General features: G+C 39.2%; 1 protein-coding gene across 1 annotated transcript in view; it reads right to left on the bottom strand.

Annotated features, from left to right (window-relative positions):
- Positions 1-614: 614 nt before the first annotated feature.
- Positions 615-24,100, bottom strand: part of LOC106556669 (uncharacterized) — a 47,923-nt gene continuing 24,437 nt past the window's right edge. Inside the window, exons 4-10 of the mRNA XM_087715255.1 lie at positions 7,516-9,024; positions 6,131-6,196; positions 5,458-5,558; positions 4,356-4,444; positions 3,844-3,989; positions 3,580-3,732; positions 615-1,072 (exon numbers count right to left, since the gene is read on the bottom strand). Coding sequence (XP_087571381.1) covers positions 738-1,072; positions 3,580-3,732; positions 3,844-3,989; positions 4,356-4,444; positions 5,458-5,558; positions 6,131-6,196; positions 7,516-9,024 — 2,399 coding nt within the window. The 3' untranslated portion in view covers positions 615-737. The remainder of the gene's footprint in view (positions 1,073-3,579; positions 3,733-3,843; positions 3,990-4,355; positions 4,445-5,457; positions 5,559-6,130; positions 6,197-7,515; positions 9,025-24,100) is intronic.

Below are 24,100 nucleotides of genomic sequence, written 5' to 3'. Positions count from 1 at the left end.
GAAAAAATGCAGCCATCTACATGAAAAAATATAGGCATCTGAGCTGATCAAGCCAACAATTTAACTATTAAAGAACAAATCAGTTGTTTCAGGGATATCAGCAAGAATGGTGTCTTCTGATTTATTTTGCTATATTCACTAAAGGCAGCACATGAAATTATAACCAGGGTTAGAAAATGCACAGCCCTCCTCAGTGAGATACAATACTGAGGCCATAGCAAAATGCTGATAACCACATCGTACCTTATGGTTCCTATCAGATACTTCTGGTGAAACACAGTCTGCTTTCATATGTGACAATTGACCACATTTTTCCTATGAGCCATAATAGTTTGACTTGCATCTAGTTAATCTGTAAAGACCTCTTTCCCTTATGCAAGTTTCCAAAATATTAACCATAGTGCAGAGTTACGTGAAGAGCAAGATGCAAATTTTATTAACAATAGTTAATAAAACAGTAGTTACATCCAGTAATTACATTCATTTCTATCTATCGTATGAACACAGGCAGACAATTTAGTATTCAAAAACCTAAAGATATATTTTTTCCCCGCATTATATTTCCGTTAAACGTAAGAGGAAATAGATACAGGGAGAAAGGCGTAACAATTTATGTAAGATCAACCGAGAAACAAAAAGTTGCATCTGCTTAGCCACATCAAAGAAAAGTTTAATATGAAATAGGGAGGAAGGAGGGGTTTCATTGCAATTTATTGCATTTTTTCCCTTTTTCTTTTTCACAAACGTTCGGACTGCTCAAAAGATACTCTGTATGTTTCACTGGGGTCAGCCCTCAATTGCAGGGGCAGTTCTGGTGGTTTGGCTCTGACTTTTAGCTGGGCAGGGTCCAGAGTAAGGAGTTGACGGATGTTATTATGATCAAAGGTTGTTGGTTGCAGCTGGGGCTCTGCTGGCATCCCAGGTGAAACAGTCTCTTGGAACCGCATATCTCTTCTAATGCATCTTTTCTTTATGATAGTACACAGCACAGTGATCACTACGATGAGCAGAGTGATGCAAAAAAGAGTGATTCCGACAATAAACTCAGTGTAGCTGTAGAAAAAGTCCAAACCTGCAGATAAAAAAAAAAGACTGTTTTGTTCAACTCAATCATGGAAATGGCTCTCCCATACAAATATGTTGGTCAACAGATTAAAGAACAGGTTAGGAATTCTAGAACACCAAGCATATGAATCTTCTCTGTTTAGGTCTCACACCTTTCAGCATGAGGCCAAGCATCTTCGAGTAATGTCAGACAAAGCAGATTTATAGTTAAGTCAGATAACATCAGTTTGGATGTACTCTTGCTACATTCACTATAGCTGTCCAATTTATTTCCTCCACTGTAAGTTTTAACAGCAATGTATGGCTGTGAAAGTTGGACCATAAGAAAGGCTGAGCGCCAAAGAATTGAGGCCTTTGAACTCTGGTGCTGGAGAAGACTCCTGCGAGTCCCTCGAACTGCAAGGCGATCAAACCGGTCAGTCCTAGAGGAGATCAACCCTGACTGCTCTTTAGAAGGCCAGATCCTGAAGATGAAGCTCAAATACTTTGGCCACCTAATGAGAAAGAAGAACTCCCCGGAGAAGAGCCTAATGCTGGAAAAGATTGAGGACAAAAGAAGACGGGGACAACAGAGAATCAGGTGACTGGATGGAGTCACTGAAGCAGTAGGCGTGAGCTTAAATGGACTCCAGAGGATGGTAGAGGATAGGAAGGCCTGGAGGAACATTGTCCCTGGGTTTGTGATGGGTCAGACACGATTTCGCAACTAACAACAACAACAGTTTCTAAAGAACAAGCAGCTTTTTGTGCTACAGTTCACAGCTGGAACATTTTCATTGAAATTTTTTCAGTGAAAATTATTGCTTGACTTTGTTAGTAAACTATTTGGAGCAATTTTGTAACTATCATTAAAATATTTTGATTTGTTCATCTATAAAAGGCCTCAATAAGGTTTGATACCCTACACATAAGGAAAGCCAACCTGAAACAGGAATGGAACATTACCCTGACAGCTGAATTAGCATGCACATATATAATATTGGTGCATGCGCACGTACACGCACATGCACAGACGTGTCAAATTTCAAAAGTGTTACACTATGGCAAGGAAGGAGTGTTTTAAAAAGCATGTCCAGCTTCATCATTACATTCTCAGATGATATGAGCCGAAGTGTAACTACATCAAAGCCTCTTCGGAGTTTCATTGGGACTACAATGGTCTAATCTTCCTCCACCAGCCTTAGAAGCTGCCACGGGAAGTTGCCAAGTTGAACTGCCAATGCATAGCAATGTTGTCAAGATAAACTCTCTTCCTGACTTGCTTGCGGTTTAACTTTCCTATAAACTGCGCTTTTTCTCAGAAAAACCAACTGCTGCCCCCATAAACTTTTATGCTGAGAAGGGAATTTCAAATCCAAAGAGGCATCCGTGGCAAAAGCAGGCGGTGCAGCTTGTGGCTTGTCTCTAGCTTGTGAAGCCCATGATAGCAAAGTCTTTTGCATAAAAGGACTGAATCACAGGGTGAATCATGAGAAGCATTATCAGACAGAAACATATTTCAGTCTGAGCATTTCCTTGGGATGGGCAGCCACATGGAGAAAGGGAAGAATCAACAGATTGCATCATGTTAGGCTCCTGCTAATAGCCTCACATTCACTATGAACCTAAATGAATGCAGCTGTGTCAGATGATGTTTTGTAATCAATGCGATGTGATCATAGGATACTGTAATGATTTGATGTGATGCGATGTTATTTTTGTGCCTTTGAGTCCATGTTGGTGATTTCCTGGGCAAGTCCCTGTAGTTTTCTTGGCAAGATTTCAAAAGTGATTTACCATTGCGCCCCTCCTAGGACTGTGAGGGAGTGGCTGGCCCAAGGTCCCCCAAGGCAGAAATATAACTCAGATTCATGGTTGCTAGCTTATGCCTTAACCACTAGATCAAATGTTTTATCAGCATATAAGGGTTCATGAATAGGAATAGACATGGTAACAGGTCAGCCAATGGGGATTGTTTGGTGACTCAGATGGCTCGGAGCCTGGGTGTGGCTTAGGTTCACTGATCTGTGCTGAATTTTTTACTTGTGTGCTGGTTGGATTGCTACAAACTCTAACATGTTTTGTTGTTTTGTTTTTAAAGCAGCATGCTAAGGGCAATATTTTTATGCCTTAGCAAATAAACAGCAAACTATCACCGAGCATCTGATAGAACCTTTTAGTGTCCAAATCTTCCAAAGAGGTGGGGATAGAGCAGGGTGGGTTTCAACCGGTTCGCGGCGGTCCCTGTGAACCGGTTGGTCGGCGAACCTGGAAGTAAGTAACTTCCGGGAACGGCGACTGGCCCGCCTGCCCGCGCTCCTTACCCGGTTTTGATGAGTTCTGCGCTTCCATGCATGCGCAGGACGCATACAGCACCTGTGCGATCCTCCAGGAGCAGCTGGCGCATCGCACAGACGCTAGTATGCATGTGTGCGCCGCGCACATGCACGAGGACGCCGCCGGCCCCGTTCCAACTGAACCGGTTGGAACAGGGCGAGAAACCCACCCCTGGGATAGAGTATCATAAGGACCCACCTGATTGTGGATTACGAACACACAGAGTACCCGATTTTGTCAGAGAACGGTCCTCGTAATCTTCTTTACACTGGCAGGAGTATGTTCCATATTCGTTGAGACAAATGGCCTCATTGCCACATAAACCAATTTCAGAGTTGCATTCATTCACATCTATCATGTATGGACAAAGCAGTTTTCCATTAATAGGCAATTAAGCTTCCAAAGACAGGACTTGCTATTTTATTTGATATTCCCTAACTCATAAAATAATTGCACACCTACCTCTCACCAAAACAGTTTGGACCTTACCAGATCCCACAAATACACCTTTCAGATCTTCCAGTTGAATTTGCACTGAGTGAGATATGTTCTTTTCTTCCGATGTTAAATGCAACCAGAATGTGACTATGAGGTTTGAGCCATTGTGTCTACATAGAAACATGGAAGCATCTTATTTTCAACCAAAAAGTTAGCTATCAATCCCCTAAATCTTAGAGTAGTACTCGACCAGCAGTATTGAAAAATCCGATCTAAAGGACGAAAGTTGCATATAAAGTGTTCTACTTTAAGAATTATCCATATTTGTCATTGAATTATATAAGCGAAAAATAAAGAGCAGATTTCAATTTTATTTCAGATAGGAGGGAAACAATCAACAAAAGACCAAAAGAATATTGTTGCAAATTCCTCCTCCCACATAGAAATACAACTGACAGAAAATAACACTTGGTTTTGAGATATATGAAGGACATGTTTGCTAACACCATAGGGCAACCTATGTTCAGTTGTCATACCTGTTCATTTCAGTTTCTTCTTTTCGCATAATTTCCTTTAATTTGAATTCTTTGATTTTGTTAGAGAAGAGTTTCATTCTTTCTTGTACCTGGAAAAAAACCCAAAGTTTAATTCTTTTTAAATGTTTTTTCAACAATAAACATAGTGTGCCTGGAGCATCTTCTTTTAAGAGATGACAGCATCTTTTTATCTAGCCAGTAGGATACAAACTGAAGACTACGAAGTGCCCTTAATTATTTAAATGTTATCTTTGTCTTCCATTATTTCATTAGATATGAAACTTGACCATCCAGCCCACCAGCTGAATTCTTGTTAGTAACATCCCCTTGATTTGCCAAGACCAAATGCTTTTCTCCTCATCTTCAAATGAAGCAAGAGCATCGGTGTGTGTGTGTGTGTGTGTGTGTGTGTGTACACACACATATATACACACATACAAATATATTTACACGCACACAGTATATATACAATACAATGTGTATATATGTATGTATGTGTATACATGTATCGGCGTCGGTGTGTGTGTGTGTGTGTACACACATATATACACACATACACATATATTTACACGCACACAGTATATATACAATACAATGTGTATATATGTATGTATGTTTTCTGAGGTTTTCGCGGGTGTTAGTATCTAGGTCTCTAGTTATTCGGGTTTTCTCCCACGTAAAATTGGAGATGTCTTGGCGACATTTCGACGAAGTCTCATTCGTCATCTTCAGGCTGGGTGTTTCCAGGAGCAAGGCTGGGTGCTTCCATTGTTTCAGGCTGGGTGCTTCCATTGTTTCAGGCTGGGTGCTTCCATTGCTCCTGGAAGCACCCAGCCTGAAGATGACGAATGAGACTTCGTTGAAACGTCGCCAAGACATCTCCAATTTTACGCGGGAGAAAACCCGAATAACTAGAGACCTACATGTATGTATGTATGTATGTATGTATGTATGCATGCATACATACATACATACATACATATATATATATATATACACACACACACACACATTTGTGTGTGTGTATATTCATACATATATACACACACACACACTCCCCAATCCAGTTTTAAAATAAATTCTGCATCATGAATTTTCTTACCTGGTGCTTAATGGAATCAATGAAAGCTTTTTCCAGAGTGCTTCTAACAGACGGGAGTTGTTGTTTCTGTTCTATTTCAAAAACTGTTTCAAATAGAAGATCTGTAGAAGAAACCAAATTTGCCAAAAGACAATAAGACAGATAATACATGTATGATGTACACCATTTTTAAAAAAAGCCTCTAAGGAAGCATCCTAGTAGAGCTTTTCTACACATAGAATGGTATATTCTAGCCATAGGTGGCATAGGTACTATAGGAGATGGTAAGAGTAGGAGACTAAAGTGACGTTGCTTATGGGTGCTCCAATATTTAATAGGGAAAACTTTTTTACCTGCTAATTTAATGTTACAGCTGACAGAAAAGCTGATCCCATCTGATACAGGGTATTTTTGTATAGACCTACTTTGAGATAATAAATGTTATAAATGCCAATTTTTTTGCCAATTTCTTTTTTTTTTTTTACAAAAATCAGAATCTCCTATTCAGACTAATTTATTTTAAAGATAAGTAGCTTTTGCTAATAAGCCAATTGCTAAGCCATTTAAGAGCATTGTATAAAGGAGAAAGCAAAGTTTAAGAAGACATAGTAAGGAGAGAGGGAGGGAGGGAAGGAGGGAGGGAGAGAGAGAGAGAAGAGAATTGAAGAGAGAAAAAAAAACACAGATTCCTCACCTCCAGGATCGTGCTGAGAGTTCAATGCAAAATAATTTTCATGAGACGTGAATCCAGGATCTGTCTCTATGGAAGAAGAACAATAACAAGATATCAATCTAGCATTTGGACAGGATTGTTTTTCCCCAGCATCTTAAAACACAGTAATTTGCCACTCAGAAATATTTCCAACTCTATCAAAAGTCTCAGTTAGCAAGAACCGTGTGGCAAATTTATTCAATTATATCCCAACTCTTTCCTGAGAACTCTAAATGGAGGGCATAATAGTTCCTCTTTATATTTTCCCTCACACCAACTACCCTGTGAAATAAGCTGGACTAACTTGGCAATTAGCCAAAATGTTTAATTAAGTCTCCATGGTTGATGAAAGACAAACTGGACTGATGTTACCTCAACTCAAACAATGTCTGATCACTCCAGTAGCTAAGATAAATGGACCACTGTTCCCATCCAAGTCCCAACGAGCCGCCTGGAGTCCTACGGGATTGGGCGGCATATAAATTTATTAAATTACAATTACACCGCAGATCATTCATGGAGGCAACCAATGCAGATTCAGATCCATCCCCACGATTGAAATCTGACTACAGCTTTAATAATGACTCTTTGCAGTAGTCACCCATTGCTTTAGTGGTTTCCAGAAAGGGGAAGTTGGAGATAGAAAAATATTTGGTAGTCCTTGACTTACAACAATTCATTTAGTGACTGTTTGAAATTACAACAGCAATGAAAAAAGTGACTTACGACCGTTTTTCACACTTATGACTGTTGTAGCATCCCCATGGTCACTTGATCAAATTTCAAATGCTTGGCAACTGACTCATACTTATGACAGTTGCAGTGTCCTGGGGTCATGTAATCAACTTTTGCGAACTTCTGACAAGGAAAGTCAATGAAGAAGCCAGATTCACTAAAGAACCATATTCCTTATTTAACAATTGTAATGATTCACTTAACAATGGTGGCAAGAAAGGTCATAAAAAGGGGCAAAATTCACTTAACAAATGTCTCACTAAGCAACAAAAATGTTGGGCTCAATTGTGGTCATAAGTCGAGGACTATCTGTATTCTAGGATCCAGGCCTCTTAAGAAGATCCAGACCGATGTTTCTTTCAAGGCTCTTGATATCTCTCTTTTGTAATCATTAGTCAGCCTTAACAAAGCAATTGCTGGGTTAGAATGAATGAGCTGGAAGGGACCTTGAAGGTCTTCTAGTCCAGCCCCCTGCTGGATTTATTGTGATTGGAGAATTCCAACTTCAGTGTAATTAAGCAATGTTTTCTTAAATAAACAACTCAAAGTATCTCTCTTCCAAGAGAGTTCAGCTGCGCAAGGCTTTTATCAGATCCAGCATGGAGTTAAACAGTTTAAAAAACAGGACTTACCATAGGATTTATTTCTTACTTTCAAGAGAATGCTACTGGTTGGTGTTGTTTTGGTCCGCTTCTTTTGCAAATGCTCTCTATTCCTGTTTACTGACTTCTTGTATTGTGTAGTAAAAGCTGTGTTTATCTGAGTTCTCATCAGCCAATTTGAAGGCATCACTTTGGGATTCACAGTGGTGGAAATACTCATCAAGTAATCGTTAAATATCTTCAGAGAAGGAGTAGGGTGTCTATCAGTAGAGGCTAAAATTAGAGCATGATGGGATTTGGTTTCCATAGTAGACTTGGAGGGGCTTGCCTCAATTCCTTCAGATATAGTTATTTGCACAGCAGTGTTGCCATTCTCCGCTGTAGACACTTGATTGTTCATCTGCTCTCGTTTATATATTTTGGTCTGTTCCAAGTGTTGTGGAGGTTCCGTTAAATCTGCCTTTTTCTTGGAAACCTCAGAATTAGGAAGCAGCATTTGAAGCATTTGTTTCTGCATCTTTGGTGGGATACTTTTAAGAGATTGGACTGGAATTCTCTGTTCTTCCAACAGAAAAGTAATAGCATTCGTGATTTCCCCTTCACTACTTCTCACATGTGTTGTCACCCATCGTGTGGTTGTAGAACCATCATTCTGAGGACCGTCAAAATCAGTCATAGCTCCATGATTTTTTGTTGCTTCCAATGATGTTGTCATCATTTGAGGATTATGAGACATGGGTGGAGAAGTTGAATAAACATCTGGCTGGTGTGAAAAATCTTCTTCCTCATTCTTTGCATCATTGGACTCTGATCCTAGTGTAGGGCTTTCATTCAAAGTCCTACCATTGTCAACAGATGGTTTTGTAACTTGCCTTCTCTTCAAATCAAATGGATTCAAGCTAACCGTTTTTGTTGATTTCAAGAGAGAAACGTGCATATGCTTGCCAACAGCTGGTTTTAAAAATGTTTTTGTCCCAGTTTTAATAGTCTTTTCATTTGTCTCAGACAGCCAATTCTCTTTGCCAAGCGTTGGGGTAGTCGCTGTAGAGTTCAAACTGTGTCTTGTATGCAATACATATGACTTAGATCCACAACTGCTGTTAGATTTCAAAACTGATTTTTCACCACTTGTAGAATTTACATGATCTTCAAATATATAATACCGTCCTTTGAAGTGCTTATGACTTTGGTTCTGAGAAGAAACTTCTGACAAAAATACTACATAGACTGCTACTGCTTGGGTAGCAAAAATCAGAGTACCATGGTTTCTGCAAGCATAAACTACTTTGTTTTCAATACTTGACAAAACTCCTTGGAATAAGATCTTATCCTGATTGTCATCACAGTTTGACTTTCCTTCAAACCCTTCTATGTAAATCAGGATATGCTTGTGAGAACCAGCCCATATGGTCCAGTTGCACCAGTTATTGGTTTCAGACCTGTTTAATGATGGAGGAGAAAAAGTCCCAGTTTTATCTTTCAAAATAACATGGCAACTTTTTACAGGACGATACACCGACAACCAAGGAATTCCCAGTTCTGTAGTAGGAAACATAAAGACATAGTATTACCATCGTTTTATTGATCAAGTCTGGTTTATACTAGTAGAAGATATAGGCTAGTCTTGTTGGAATATTTCACACCTAGGAGTAGCAACCTTGACAAGGGTTATTGAATTTATCTCATTTCATTTTGCAAATATTATTTCCCCATGACTGTTAGAACTAGAGAAATAAATTAGTCAGACTCTCATTGGCATTTAGATTAAATGCTTTGGCTTTCCTCTAGGAACCTAAAGTGATACACCCCACCCCTTCCTCCACTTGAGTAGAAGTTCCCTTGTTCAAAACAAGGCAAACATCAGGGAAAACCGTAACATTTAAGACAAGACACAACCTTTAAACTCAGTGTGAAAAAGGTGCATGTTATCTGGAAAATAATGATCTGACAACTTCTTTTAGGTAGGAGAAGTTATCCAGGCAGTTTTTAAGAGGATACAAACTGGTAGAAAAAGGGCTAGACTAATACTGTACAATCTCTTATTTTTTCCATTTTCTTTGTGAATTGCCCCCTAATTTTTGGATTCTTCTCAATTTGGGGGCTATTTTACTCATTCTCAAAGAGTGGCTATAAAAAGCTGAAATCTATCTAATTGTTCAACTTTGCCAGCAACATTTTGGAAGGAATAATGGTAAAGCAAAGTTGATATTTGAAAGCAATGTTTTAAACTCGGTGGCAGAAAGGTGATAATCCCTGTTTCTTAAACTACAATGCAGCTAGATACTAGGCACAACACAGCAGTACACCATAATCAAAGGGTAGGAAATATGGAAAGAATGAATCCTCAGAAGGTATACAGATAGACATCAATAGAAAATTCTGTTACTGAAAACTAGCATGACAAATATTTCAAGCAAACAATAAGAAGGTTCATTTCCAGCCTAACCTATTTCAATACCACAGCAATGCTATATGTATTTGGTCAAATGTATTTTCCAATTGTGTTCATTGGGACTTAATCCCTTGGTTAGTCTCAAATTAGAGGGGAGGCCCCCAATTTGAGCCACATCTGCACCATTAACCTCAACTCAGTCATATCCTTGAAGTGTATTTGAACTGGATTGTCTTTGTGGATCAGTGTGCCCATTCTTGAAGCCAATACTTCTGCAAGCAACACAGTTCTCTGTTTTACCAACTCTCAAGAGGATGGGCCACTACTGGTTTGATTATCCTTAACTCTTAAATATAGCATCATGGAACTGCCCTCAATTCAATAACCTTATCTTTTTAAATGGCATCAATTGAATCACCTTTGTGCTACAATGCTGAATTGATTTCACATAACTGCAGTGGCTTCACATTGTGCCTGGACTTTCTATTCTAAACATAAATTTAGTGACAGTGTGCAGTATAGACAGAGTCCTGGGCTAATTCTGTTCTACCTTTTTCATTCCTATTGCTTTTAGGTGAGTGCTAAACATTTGATAGACCAGTAAAGAATTATAATAAGCAACTGAATAATACATTACATGTATACATGTACTACATGCATGTCATTGATGCTAAGATGCCATCTTCTAGATTGGGAATAGCAATCAGAAGAGCTGATCCGGTTGTGTCATGAGAAAGTTGAGGTTCTTGTCCATCAGCTAGAAAAAAACAAGGGCTTTCCAACCTTAAAGAAATAAAATGGGAACTTTCTAATTCTGTAACTAAAGGAGCAGCTGTGATTTTGCTAAGGTTAAGATATGGTTTGGGTTTGGTAACTAAATTCCAAAAGAAACTCCTTTTCACTTCTGACCTAAACTTGTTTGATTCATGTGTTATTTTGGAAGCTAAATATGAGGAGTATCAATTCTAGAGGATTTTTGGTAACTGGAATTCTGGGATGCTGGAATGCAATGCTTTCAGATTATTGTTTGGCAGTATCAGAGATGAAATGACTTTTAGATGATTGGCTGCTTTCACAAAGCTTTTTACAATAGTTACAACATTATCCAACATTAGAATGGCTTCATCATCAAGGATGGGTGCAATTCCAATTTTCCATTCAGTAGCAGATTTGGCATCACTGAAAACTGGCACAGTTCTACACAGCTGACCTATATCAGTTCACTTTTTATGTCTCTCCAAAGAGAGAAGTCAGTCATTTTCATACAAGAATAACTGCAATTTTATAACTCTGCAATTTTCTTCTATGATTGGTAGCAAGATTCAAGCCAATTTTTCTGCTCATTATTTCATGAAATAGAACATTTTTTTTGAAGGGGGGGGGGACTTCTCAGCCCTTCTGGTTCAAAACTCTGAGAGCTAATCATTTTATTCCTTCCTGTCAGGGGAGATAGAGAATGTGCAACCAAAGTAAGACAATCCAATTGTGTCAATTTGCTACTTGTCCACAGGTGGTTCATAATAAAGTGATTATGATAATTCCAAACTGGAATTTATAATTTGACTTGGAAATTCCATTTATCCTGTGGCACTGCAAGACTTGATTAGGGTTGATAATTTTACATTACTATTATTACTAAGATTGTATTACTATTATTCTTCTCTTCCTTCCTAGTATCTCTCTCTCCCCACTTATGACTATAACCATGTTGCTCATATCTTTCAATTTATATTGTTTTTATTTGTCTCCTAGTGCGATATCAGGCCTGACATACAATTTGATAGTTTATTAGTAATCTTGACTATCACTGTGTTGTATCTTAGGATTCTTGATGAATGTATTTTATTCTCCTTATGTACACAGAGTATATGCACCAAAGACAAATTCCTTGTGTGTCCAATCACACTTGGCCAATAAAGAATTCTATTCTATTCTATCATAATAAATATAAATAGTGCCCTCAGCCAATGATGGGCTTTTTAAGATTCACTGTAACCTTTCTCCTGGACAGAGAAACACATTTCCAGCTCAAGAACTGAGTTACAACCTCCTGCCATTTTACTTTTCTGTACCCAGAGCGGGGGTGGGTTTCAACCGGTTTGCGGTTGTCCCCGCGAACCGGTTGGTCGGCAAACCCGGAAGTAAGTAACTTCTGGGAACGGCGAAGGGCCCACCTGCCCGCCCGCGCTCCTTACCGGTCTTTGAAGGCTTCTGCGCTTCCACGCAGGTGCATGGCACATACAGCGCCTGCGCGAGTCTCCGCGAGCAGCTGGATGGCACATACAGCACCAGCGCGAGTCTCCGCGAGCAGCTGGAGCATCGCGCAGGCGCTAAGACGCATGCGTGAACTGCGCGCATGCACGAGGACGCCACCGGCCCCGTTCCAACCGAACCGGTTGGAATGGGATTAGCAACCCACCCCTGACCCAGAGGTATACTTGTGAATAAATATGATATTAGAGGTGCTAGGTAACATGAATCAGAGGAACACATGCTAGTTACAGAATACATTTATAGGTAAAGAAGTTATGAAAATCTACAGATTACTACTAGGATTGCCAGAAACTGATGAATTTTACTCTTTCCACCTCACTGAAGAAATGCCCGTGTAATGAAAGTTTGCTATGATGATAAAGCCTTTCTAATCTTTGGCACCCACATTGGGACTCCCAAACCACTAAAATCAATTTATAAGCAACTAATTTTTTTAATATACATATAATTCTACCTATATTTGTATCTACAGTATGTGTATTTGTGTCGTGTTGTATATCTGTGTCTGCCTTTTTGCTTTTGATTCTACACTATACTATATAATTATTTTGTTTTTTCAATATTATTGCAGATATGTGTTTTGGGGGGAAAAGCATCTGGAGGTGTATAATGTTCATTTTATTATTGTTGCATGAGTATTTTTGACAAGTCTATATTAGCATGTTAATATTGACTAATGTACCACATAAAGAAAAAAAATGGTTTACATTTTGAGTCCTAGTTTCTTTAAGCAATACTACTGTGACAACACAACAATGAATGTTGTCAAAACAGGCAATTGCTATTTCTAGGTTAAATTTATTATTCATTTATTAAAGAGAGTTATATAGCCACCCAACTGACTCTTATCTTTTTAAGCTGTCCAACTCCAGATAGCTTACAAAGACCCCAAATATAAAACTCAATACATTCCCACCTGTAGGAGAAGAATGGCAGAAACTGGGGGCGGAGTGAAAAGATGGATCAGCCTAGAATCCCGATGTAGCCAACAAGCAAACTAAGTCCAACTCCCCTTGAATACTATTGACCCTTATCTAATTCTAACCAGGTGCTGACCTAGTTGAGAAGATTCCTGTGCATAGGCTTTAAACCTTCATGTGTGGACCTGGTTCTTTGCACCTGACATTACCCTTCTTAGGGACAACATTCAGACAAAACACTTGATGGGCTGTGAATCAGGCTGGGATCCCCTGGTCTGTTGACAAAGTCCTGTCTTCAGGACCTTTGAAAAGAGTATTCAGGTAGGGCCCAAATCTTACCTGTGCATGGATGATGTTCCATAGGGAGGAAGCCACCACAGAAAAGGCCCTTTGTCTTTGTCCCACTAGATGGACCATCTAAATGGAGGGAAAACATACCATACCCTGCCTCCCCAATCTGGTGGGTCAGGTAGATTTACGTAATTGGGAAGAGACAGTAATTCATGTAACCTGGCCCCAAGCTGCGTATGGCTTTAAAGATGATAACCAGCACCTTGAATTGGATCCTAAAACAAATGTGCAACTAATGAAACTCCCATAAGAGAGGTGACTCATCGCAAATCTAAACTTACACAAAACAATGTGGGCCGTTACATTTTTAATCAACTAAAGCTTTTGGATATTTTTCAAGGGCAGCTCCATGTAGAGAGTACTACAATAACCAGAATGAAAGGTGACTAGGATATGGGTGACTGTGAGCAGGAACTGTTGGCCCAGGAAGGAGCACAACTGATACATAATCTGCTGTTGTGCAATAGCCTTCCTTTGATTGCCACCTCATTGAGTAGGAGTTGCAAGTCCAGAAGAAACCCCAGATTATGTACCAGTTGTGTCTAGGGGAAGTAGAACACCATCCAAGATCAAAGATGACAATTCTCTATGAACAAAAGAATATGAAATCCAGAACCATTCCATCTGGTTCAGTTTCAATTTCTTGTTCTTCGTTCGGCTCTTACCAGCCTCCAGGCATCTCAAGAGGGAGGTCACAATATTGCTTAACTCACCATGGCTGAAATATACATATGAGTAATTCCAAAACTTCAAGAACAACTGTTGAACATAAAGCCATCCACAAAAAGAGCTGCCTCAGTTACAAAGCATGCAGATTCATTTTGACAGGCTTTTATTATGACAGTTCTTCAGGATATCCACAGTTCCTATCATTTGCCTAAGTGTCCTGCCAAGTTAGATCTCCTTGGCTTATTCTACAGAATCCATTTGTCTGAAGTGGTGTAGGATTTCTTGCCTAAGCAGGGGTTGGACTACAAGACCTCCAAGATCCCTTCCAACTCGGTTATTCTATATCCATGATGGTCAACCTATGGCAAGCGTGCCACAGGTGGCATGCAGAGCCCTCTCTGTGGGCACACGAGCCATTGCCCCAGCTCAGTTCCTCCACACATGCATGTGTGCCTCCCACTGGCCTACTGATTTTCGAGTCTCTGCTGCGCATGTGCGGGGTGTGTGAGGTGCACTAATGTGTGAGGTGGAGTGCACATGGGAGTTGTGCCTGCATGCGTGGGGGTTGTGTGTGGGTCATGTGGGGGTGGGGTGCACGTGAGGGGGTCATGCATGCATGTGCCCGGGGTGGGGCATGTGGGGGGTGCACACTTGCATTGCATTATGGGTGTGCATGCACCTGTGCATGTGCTTTCAGCACTCAGCACCGAAAGGGTTAGCCATCACTGTTCTATATCTTCTTCTAATCCATTTAAGGAAAATGAATATAGGAAACTGGTGAGGAATTAGTACAATTTGAAAAACCCAAAGACCATAACATTTAGAAAGAAGGGCCAGAGATTGTAGGATAAGGACGAATGGCTTTGTAACATGAAAGCAGCATGAGATTTTAGAAAGATTGGGTGAAATAATTGTTCTGACAGCATTGCTGTGCTGGAGGTTCAGGTGAATGGTGATAAATACAGAACATAGCCCCACCTTTTTCCCTATATGTTTGGATTGGAAGCTCCTGTAATTCTCCTGCAAGTATAATATACTTATTTCAAAAGAGGCCAAGCTTATGATTTGGTTAGGAAAGAACTGCTCTAGCACAAATCAGAAGAAATAGTTGATCCTGCTATCTGAATCCAAGTAGTTTAGGAACAGCTTTGCTCGAGTTCATAGGTTTTTTCTTAAACTTTTGAGTTGAACTTCAAGTTTAAGCGAATTCACATAAAATTAACATAAAAACAAGCACTTTATTCTTTATTGATAGAGATGTTAAAGCTTACCTGGTTGGACTTTCTGGGGTACTTCAAGAGAAACCTTTGTCTGTGTAAATAAAACCCCAGAATTAAATCATGTTCTTATCTAGGCATGCATTCAGGGGCTTGTATAATATAGACAAGATCTAAGCATTCTTCCTTGATTCCAGTCACGGCAATATTTCAACTCATTCTGACTTACTGCAAAGTTCAAAGTCAGGTTAGACCAAGTTTGCCAACAAACTGATGCATTTATTTAGCCTGTAGTGGTACTTGAGATAAGGGTCTCCTAGATATTTGGCATGTTCATCATAAATTCATATAAAAATGTGCTTTGTTCTGACATTTAGTGCAATAGCTCTACTTACCAGTTCCTTGTCTTTTACTCCATCAGCATTTGGAGTCTGTAAAACCCTTGGAACTTGAGTGGTAGCACCATTTCCCAACAAAAAAGCAAAAAATAACAGAAGAAAAAGCATTGCAATAATTTGCCAAGCACCTTCATTGAAGATAGATGCCTATATATGATAGAATGAATGCACGAGTGCATGTATAAACTCATGAAGTTGTTTCCCTTCTAGAGCATTCATGAAATATTCTGCTTCTTAAATTTAGAGCATTTAGCTTCCTTTCTTTCCTAGCCTCTCGCTCTAGGTAGAAAAAGGAAACTTTAAAGACTGTTCTTTTTGAGCACGCCTTTCTCTTTGAGCATGTCCTCTGCTCAGATGTCCCCTATTATCTCATCAGATTTAAAGGTGCCAAATAGCCCCAATTAAAAAGTAAAGGCCTCTTTACTGTGGAAGATCTTGAAACGGAGGGAGAAGTGTTTGCAGATTTACTCAGGAGTTTTATGGTTTTAATGGTTAATTAGGCCCAACTAATAGGTTAGTGAGCATAAGGAACTCCAGTGTGATTTGGGATATAATCCATTAATGGTGATTAAGTTTAGGAAAAATATTTACAACAGAACTAGATTCTCTGCGTGTTTTCTCAAACATGAAAATCATATGCTTAGTAAAGTTTGCTCAATAAATAATAAAGTTCTGAATATTCACATACATAACTTGAAAGCAGTGTTTCTCAAACCATGGTCCAAGTACACCTGGGGATGCCCCAAAACTCTCTTAGGAATCCATGAAATTGAAGTTTTTGCCATCTTATGTTTAATCAATATTAAAATCCCGTCAAATAATTGTGTCAAGTGGCAGTGAATGTGTCCATTTTAATTTTTAATATGGTACGTACAACTCATACAAGCAAAAGTTGTTTTACAGTCCTCCATAATTTTTGGAAAGTGGGAAGTATCCTGAGAAGAAGAATTTGAAGAAACATTGCTTTAAAGTATTGTGTAAATCCAGCCTCGGTTTTTCAGATCTTGTAAGTTTTATTACAACACTTACAATCCTTCACTTCCTATTTTAAAGATCTCTCTGTTGCCACCTAATCCCTCCTCCCCGCTCCAGGATAGAACGGTGGCCCTGTAGCACACTCTTGTGGCTGTCTGCTATTTAGCAAGAATCATGAACTAAGTACAGTAGTTAAAAGCACATTCCATGGAAACTACATTTCCCCAGGAAAGCACATTCAAGCTAATTGAATAAGAGCATCTTATTAATTTCCCTATACTACCTCACTCCAAAACCTGCCAAATATTTTAGTATGTGCTTCAGAGAAGTGATTATGTTTCATAATGTGACATAATTTTCAAAGGCGGATATTGTCTATCAGATATTACAACTTCATCATTGAATAATCAGTGGTTTCATTTTGACTCTGCAATACCAAAGAAACAAGAAACCATCAATGGAGGAATCTTCTCGATGGATGGAGAAAGCTTTGCCCAGTACATTTCTTTCTTTCTTTTTTCTCTGATACACTGAATATGTTTCACCTGCAATACAGAAACTTTATGCAAAAGAATTCGCTACACAAATTTTGGAACAAGGTTCATTTGATACTATGGAATTTGCTTCTGAGTAAAAATACACAGACAAAAGGACCCTACTGCAACATTATAAGGGGGGGGGAATGGAAGAAGAATCCCACTTTAAAGAACAGGCTTAAATTTATCAGCTTTAATCCTTTCTCATTGATGTACACCTACTTATTAGACTTGCTTTTTGAGTTAAGCAAAAAATGTATTTGCTTGGTTTTGCTAAACACTTGATGTATTTGAGAATGTAGCCAATGAGAATTATAAGCCATAGGTTATAGCTTAGTTCATTGTGTGAATTCAGCAAATTGTGGGTGACTCAAGAAGTCACTTGACTTAAATTACAGTGATAATGATGTAATGAAATGATCTGAAGGATCAGGTTAGGGAGAGATCATGATGATGAAAACTCATGACTGCTGAGTCAGCATCAATTTGATGGCACATAATCAAGAAGCCATGGTTAAGCCAGCCAAGTATGCTGCTTGAACCAATTATTGGCTTGCATGCTAAGGCCAGAGCTGTACTTGAAGCAACTTATTAGTATAGTAATGGCAATGCTGAAGCCTAGATCATGTTGATAATGATAATAAAAGAAAAATACTTGTACCATCCTGCTGAGTAATAACAGCTTATTCAATTTAGCTGCATTTGGAAAAAATATTTTTCAGGTGAGAAGTTATGGCCTGGAGGCAGAAGTGAGTCATGGCAACTCTTGTTTTTAAAATCTTACATGTGGGGAGAAGGAAAACAGAGCTAGTTACTTCTGGAATTCTACAGTGTCATAACTTTTGCTCTAAACCAACCAAGAAGCAGGATTTGATACTTCCAACTTTGGTTCCACATTTTCTGGCATTCACTGAAATAGAACTAGAAAAACACTGAAGTAAGGTCAAAACTGGACAAAAAGTTATTTATGGTCAATGTCCTGGTTTCAGACTTTTGTTCCTTTTCAAGTCGATGTGCTCTAACAGAAATATTGTTAACAGAGTTTCCAAGGTAAATGCCTCCAGAATTGGTGACAAGACGAGAAAGGTATATGATAAGGATGTTTGTGGGAGGGGGATGTTAAAAAATCAAGGTAACTGTAGTAACGAGTGAAGTCCTCCTTTTTAATTGAGCATTGCACACAAGGTGCATGATAAGAAACACAAATATTTAATTGTGTGATTGCCAAGGTCACTTTTTTTGCCATCCTCCTCCAGACATTCATGGTGCACATGACTATAACAGAGACCCTCCCAAGGGAAACACTGATTCACGGATTATAGGATTTCTCTAATGATAGTTTGATAACAAAACATATTGTTTTCCTTTTCTGGCAATAAAAAAGTTGGTCATTACCAAAGCAATTTTCTCTAGCCTATACATGCACTGAGATTTATTTAGATATTTTATGAACAGCGCCTGAATCTAACATCAGGAATTGTGTGATAGTTGCCAGACAAAGCTGTAGAGGTCTTGTGACTTTAATACTTGCAGAGAGGAATGTGTTGTAGTTTCTTGCTCCAGATTGAAAAAACCCTGCGCTTGCTCAAGTTCCCTTCTTCATCATTTACAAAATACCTTTTGCCTTTAGCATCAAGTAAACTGCATCCTCGAAGAGCAGATTGGTCCTACTAGTATGTTCATTCTCTTTAATTATTGTCACTTTTCTCCATTATGCAGCTATAAACCTATACATTCATATGCTGACAATGAAGCTGTGGCCTAGTTTGCTTCTGTTTTACTTAACATTGCTGTAGAAATCCAACCCCTGTATTATCTAAAGCATGAATTATGATTTAAGGTATTACAGTATATAAGTAAAGTACTTTAACAAGCTATGGTTTGTTGCGATATACGTGCAGGTATGCATCTGCCATACTGTAACACGTATAGAACAGAAGCAATAATTAACCATATGATTAAATCAGTAAACTAAAAGCAATAATTGGCCATATGATTAGATCAGTAAGGCAAACTGTCCAACTCCAAGCGTTGATTAAATCAGTACCCTTAACACTAAGCAGATCAGCAACCACAGACTTGTAACTAAGCGCTGATTAAATCAGGGGTTACAACTGTTTAACTCTCAAACATTAATTAAGCATTGGATGTTTGCATGATGATAAAAGGTTTATTGACTATGAGTGTTCTTCAAGTCTACATGAGAGTAAATGAGTTACCATATACTGTAAGCTTGCACAATCATGATTGGTCCGCATTGGCTATGTGAATCCACCCCTCCCTTGTGTATGCTCAATAAAAAAGGACCCCCAGACTTCGTTCTGGGTCGGTTTCGTCCCGAAGGAAATTCGTGTCCGAGTCTTCTTTCCTCATTGGCTTCATGAACCACCCGCGGAGAAATCGCATCTGGTGACCCCCGACGTGATGATCCATGCTGCCCATCTCATCTCACCCTCGGCCGGGAAAAGCCTCGCACCCAGGGCCGGCCGTCTGCGAACGGAGCACCCTCTCAATTCGTGAGTATGGGATCGGGTTTCTCGAAAGAACAGGAAGCGCACCTTCATGAGCTTCGGGATATCTAAATTTTCTAGTGTAATTATTCAAGCGATGGGCAAGTCGCTTCCCGTTTTCCCCTCAAAAGCATTTAATTGACTTATTGACTGATGTCTAAAATCATTGTCCAATCTACCCGGAAAAAGGGGTCTTTAAAGCTCTCCTTATGGATAAAATTGGGCACCTACTTCCATGAGGAACCCCGAGCCCCTCCGGGCGTTTTAACAACATGGCGTTTACTTATCAAAAAAGCCTAGCAAGCCCCTTCCTCTTCCCTTCTCTCTTCTTCTCCATCAACATTGAAACATGTGATCACCTTTTCTGGTCAGGGCTCAAGCCATGTGGCCCTGTCCAACAGTAAACCATCTTTCCAAGCAGCCTCCATGTCTCCAGTGTCTTCTTCCCCACTTGGAGCTGAACCCAGAAGGACATTTCTCTCAACAATTGGCGACCCACAGATGGGACTCCAAGCTAGCCTAACCAATGGATATGGCCCAGGTAAGCCTCCCATGCCGGCACAGACCCCATTGAGTCTGTGGGTGGACTTTATCTTGGCCTTAACCATTGGATCTAGGTTTTAAAGGGGTTTTGAGTTTGAGCTCAAAGGCTGCCTGGAAAGAAGGTGAGTACCTTTAAATTTTAATTCTCTAAAGTTTAAATTTTTGTTGTTGTTTCTGTTGTTCTGTGATAATACAGGAAAACTAATTTGGCTACATAAAGGTACTTAAAAGAAAAGGGAAAAATGTTGAAGTTTCTTTTTTTTTCTCCTGTCTCTTTGTCTCTTTGTCTTCTATGTGGTTTGTTTAAGATTTGTGCCTTCCCTAATTTCACAGATTTGTGCTGGGAATGTAGGATGTGAAAACCTGAGAGTTCTGTTTTTTCCCTTCTTATTTTCTCCTTGTTCTTGTGTAAATGTGTGCCTAAGTCTTTGTGCACCCTCAAGGTCTAAACTGGCAGAAATTGCCTTTGCTCAGTTTGTTTCCCCCCCCCAAAAAAAAGAGTACAGAGAAGTGTTTTTTTTCCTTCCTTCCATCCCTTTGCCTTAAAGTAACAACCCAGGAAATGTTTTAAGTTCATTTACAGGAAAAGTTTCATCCTTGCTTCTATCGTGTGTTTAAATGATTTTACCTGTTTATTTCCTTCCTGAAGCATGTGAATCCAGACCCCATTTTGCATCTGTGATATCCCCATAATGTTATCAGTTTATCTGTTTAGTAACTGATGATTTTACCTTTTTTTTAACTCTGCCTGCAAGCTTTCTACCCAGCCCCAAGCCCCTCCCTTACCCTTAATCCCCCAACAATGCCTTTTCTGTGGGGGGAGGGAACCTTGTTTTCATGTTTTTCAGGCCTGGAAGATTTACTCTTCAGGTGAGTAAAGTTTTTTTCCTTTTGGGGGAAGGAGAGTGTAGCCTTGTGTGTGCATGTAAAAACCCTCTGCACATTTATCTGGCCAACCTACTCGAAACCTGGCCCCTAGAAGACAGTTTTCATTTAGATTTTGTAACAAGTTTGCTGATTTTCTGGCCACCATCAGATGAACTGAAGAGAAATTCTAACTGAGTTTCTTCCCCAAAGCGATTAAAGCCTGACTGAATGGGAAGACCTAGGTAATTGGACTTGATTACTTTGATGTAATGTCTGTTAAAAAAAATTCTTAGGTGTGCATCTAATAACATGTAGAATTGAATTGAATTGATGTTTGATCAGCTAGCTAAATAAAGACATTTGAAGATTTAAAGTGACAGAACCTCCCCCAGGCCTGAAAGTGTTGTTTCATGGTATGTGTGCATGTGTGTGTGTAATCATTTTCAGACCTGGAGGGAAGTTGAGATCTCTTAATAATAGAAAATGGAGCTCATTGGCTTATGTACAGCTCCCTGAAACAATTGTAATAATTGCTTTGTATGAAAGAAAGAATGAAATGGGATATTTTTGTATGTGAAATTAATTTACACAAGCAGCCTGATTGCAGTGCAAATGTATGTCGATGGTAAAAGTTGGTATGAATGTACTTTAATTCCTTTCATATAAAGAAACAGTAAGTTGCAAGGTTGTTTAATGGTATGTGTGTGTATGCTTGTGTGTTATGATTGGTTGGCATGAGCAAGCATGATTGCAGTATGAATGTATATGTCCCCGAAAGTGATAACTGAAGAGATCCAAAGACCTGTGATTGCCTGCGTGCCCCCCCCCCTTTTCCCCTCTGGGTCATTCTTTGGAGGGAAGCAGGAGAAATGGGGAGAGTGTGTGTCTGCTCATTTTTTCAGTGAGCGTGTGTAGATACCTGTGAATGCCTCTGCATCCCCCCCCCTTCTTTCCCTCATTCCTTTTTGAGTCATTGAAGGGGGGCTGAAGTTTTCTGCTCATTTTAACTATCTTTATTTCCTCTCTCTTCTGAGAAATTTGGAGTAAATGGGTGACTTGCTCCTTCACCTTTACCTTTTACTGTTATCTTTTCATCTATAAACGTTATGCAGTTACATTTCCTTTTCTGCTCTGAATACAATTTTGACTTTTTCTCTTTTCCTTCTGGAAAATTTTGAGGTTTAAAATGCTTAATTAAACCTATAAACAGAAATGATTTTGAGATATTTTGCTTACATTTGTAAATGTTTTAACATACTTGATGAGAATTTGCTTCCATCTGAATGAAATCTAATATTTTGGAGCGTTGACTCAAAGTACCTCTTTTTTAATTGCATTTTTTTTTAAAGCTATTTTTCTTCCCTTTCTCTTTTACACCTGAGTGCAATTTTAAAAGCTTGTGAGTCAAGGTACTCTACCTTATGATATTTTGTTTGTTTGTTTGCAACACAAGTTGTTGTCTCTTTTGAAAATTTACTCATCTTACTGCAAAAGTGTTTCAATCATAGAAGCAGTGGGAATGTCCTGTTCCATGAAATTTACATCATTTACATTGTCTGCCTTCTGGAATAATGTTTGGATTTCCACATTTGGACAGAATGGGTGAGATTCCACAACATGGGACTGTGTCTGTATAGAACTGTATATTTGGCCTCTCTTTTTCTTCACCTAAGACACAAAGGACTGCTAACTCTTGAATTGGCTGCTGGTGATTGCATTCTGATAAAACCTGACATGAGGAGAAAAAACTTACCCAAGCCTGGGACAGACTCTACCTGACTGACCACTCTTATCAGCAAGCTAAGCTTAATGCCATCCAGCAGATATGAAAGAATGGACTCTGAGATGGAGAAGTAAAGACCAAAAGACTTTCTTTTATCCCCAGAAGACTATAGGGGAGGGTGAAAATTGATCCTAAAGTTCTCTTTCTTTGCTTTCTTCACAGAAATTCATTGTTAGGTTTCTTTCTTTTCTCATTTATATTGTAATCAGTTTAATGTATTCATGTAAGAATTGTATTTTGAGAATGATAGCACAGCAATTCTGAACACCTTGGATTTATGTCTAGTGGGAGGGAAAGTTTGTCAAAAATGTCTGTATTTTCTGTATTGTAGAAGCAGCTACGCACGCACACACACACACACACACACACACACACACAGAGAGAGAGAGAGAGAGAGAAGAGCCTATTCAGAATTAGATTGAAACTATCTCTTCCACACACAGTTTTTGCACATTAGCTAAACTCAATTTGGCCTCACTAAAATAAAAGCCAGGGCAGGTTGAAGAACCATCCCTTTTAAAATGGGCAGCCTGTAACTTAAAGGGAAAGCATGGCTGTGAATAATTTTTGGGGTTTAAAACCTGTCTGGAAGCTCATAAAAAGTGATATCTGATACTAATTGGCATGGAAAATTGGATACTGTAAATTTCTTTCCAGAAATTTGTACCCTCGTTGCTAGACCTTCATGGTTGAAAGCTAAACACATGTGCATTCCACTCACATGTTTTGAAGAGAAAACAAAAGAAAGGGGAGTATGTAGGAAATTTAATCTTACAAATTGCTGTCTTCAAATTGATTCAACTGGCAAGGTTGTGGCCAATCTCAGTTGCAGAAATTGGTTCACGTACCCGTGCAAAAGTGGACAGGATTAATGGATGATGCAGGCTTCCTGGGAGGAATTTTTCGCAATTGGAAACAAGCCGCCTTCATGGCAGGCATGGCGCTCCTAGGGTTTCTCCTTTTACCCTGTTTAATCCCAGTGCTCCGAATCATCATTCAGTCCACAGTAGAAAGTATGACACAGGACAAAAACATTAACACAGCAATCTTTGATTCACAACACAAAGCCCTGCTAACAGCATTCTCTGATGAAGACCCAGAGAAAAACGATACTCCCTTCTGACTCCTCAAAATTTAAAACAAAAGGAGGAGATGTTGCGATATACGTGCAGGTATGCAT

The sequence above is a fragment of the Thamnophis sirtalis genome, unplaced genomic scaffold, assembly GCF_051295495.1.
Source record: "Thamnophis sirtalis isolate CommonGarterSnake01/CBP01778 unplaced genomic scaffold, rThaSir2_p1.2 scaffold_5, whole genome shotgun sequence".
NCBI classification, from domain to species: Eukaryota; Metazoa; Chordata; class Lepidosauria; order Squamata; family Natricidae; genus Thamnophis; species Thamnophis sirtalis.
Note: the sequence above shows the minus strand (reverse complement) of the source record. Positions and strands in the feature narration are given on the sequence as shown.